The sequence below is a fragment of the Aplysia californica genome, unplaced genomic scaffold (genome assembly GCF_000002075.1).
Source record: "Aplysia californica isolate F4 #8 unplaced genomic scaffold, AplCal3.0 scaffold00431, whole genome shotgun sequence".
NCBI lineage: Eukaryota > Metazoa > Mollusca > Gastropoda > Aplysiida > Aplysiidae > Aplysia > Aplysia californica.
Window position 1 is genome coordinate 346,793 of NW_004797701.1, and position 1,796 is coordinate 348,588.

At 39.6% G+C, this 1,796-nt stretch overlaps 1 protein-coding gene across 1 annotated transcript in view; it reads right to left on the minus strand.

Annotated features, from left to right (window-relative positions):
- LOC106012608 overlaps window positions 1-1,796 on the minus strand; it is a gene marked incomplete at its 5' end in the record, with an annotated part of 24,664 nt that overhangs the window by 14,210 nt on the left and 8,658 nt on the right. The window contains 2 exon segments of the mRNA XM_013086054.2: window positions 177-272; window positions 1,447-1,582. Coding sequence (XP_012941508.1) covers window positions 177-272; window positions 1,447-1,582 — 232 coding nt within the window.

The window sequence follows — 1,796 nt, forward strand, 5'->3', positions numbered from 1 at the left end:
AATTAACAACCCACAAAAAACAACAACAATAACCCCCCCCCACAAAAAAAACAAAACACGAACAAACCCAAAAACAAACAAAAAAACTGTGGAAAACAGAAATCACAAACAGCCTGTGTGGAATTTGAACTAAGACGAGTCGCACTGTACCCTGACGTTATTTCTAGCAGCCTCACCGTCAAAACAGTGGATGGGGTAGTTGCACAAGACGCCCCCGTCCACGTAGACATCAACTTGCCCGTGGTTGTCATAGCGACGGGCGGAAAACACACCTGGGGATGGCGGGAAGACAGTTGTCAGGCATGCTGGTATATCTGATAAAAATCTAAGGATTGAGAGGAGCATGACATATCGCTCTCTTTCAGAATTACAAAGCTGTATCTGACTTTTTTGGTCGTTTTGAGTTACTTAGACCATGAGGTCAGAAACCAAATTAAATGTTCTATCTGCTCTATCAAAATGGTAAGATTATTCGGAGTCATTGTCAATATTTTCAAAGAAATGCATTCCAAAAAGCTTGACATGATATGAAATTCAAAATCTTTGACGTCAAATTTCTTAAAACTATAAGGTACTGTGCAGACAGAATGTTGTTATTCTGAGGTAGCGATACATTATTACATCGTGCGTTTCTCTCTCTTGTGCCGTATGTAACTTAATAATGTCTGTAGCTCTATGCCCCTTAGGGGCAGGAATTGTGGAAACTTGGAAAATATTGTAAGACCTAATCCAATTTATTTCGCACAATACAGGTTTCGGTACATTCTTACTTTTGTGCGACTTCCGGGCCCCTTTCTCAGCGACGTACACAAAATAATAAATAGGGTATATTCATCACTTCCGTAAGAATGTCGACAGAACTTGCAACATTATGTTACATTTGTGGGAGCTACTACAACGTATAAAGCATGATCCACATATTATATAAAGTACGCCGGCGGTGTTTTCCTTTCATTGTATTCTGCACTGTAAAATATTTTAAGCTCAAGTGCACGTAATATGAGATGTTTAAAAAAAATACTTATATACATCTAACAGTATATCAGACAACATACATAACACAGCGGGGAAAACCAAATCTTGAACTCAAAACGTTCGCGACAACTAAATGTGGAAAACGAGAAAAAAAGCACGAAAACAACACCCAAAGAAAACTGGTGTATTGTTTGGATATTCAGACTAAGCATGGCCATTGATATACCCATATGACACATGGCAAAGACAATAATATATTGATGTGCAGATATTATCTGACTTGGCATAGTATGATGAAATACATACATATCAGCTTGGCAGAGCAATATACTTAAACATAATATTATCAAACTTGGCATAGTTACAGACACACACACACACACACACACACACACACACACACACACACACACACACACACACACACACACACACACACACACACATATATATATATTCATATATTCATACCTGGTATGGCCATGGACATGCAGAGAGCATCTCGAATAGGCATGTCTGGTGTAGTCTTTGGGTGGCAATACTCGGCTCTCATTTGGTTCAGGTTCGTCACTAACACACACAGCTCCATGTTCTTTTCCTTATACAGCTGATGGGTGTGGGGTATGATAGTGTGGAGATTAATACAGTAATACATCGCCATAAGGCGTTTTCGATACATTCATCTTAATGAGGAAAAGGCTTAATTAACTCTGAGAGAGAGAGAGAGAGAGAGCGAGAGAGAGAGAGCGAGAGAGAGAGAGACAGACAGACAGACAGACAGACAGACAGACAGACAGACAGACAGACAGACAGACAGACAG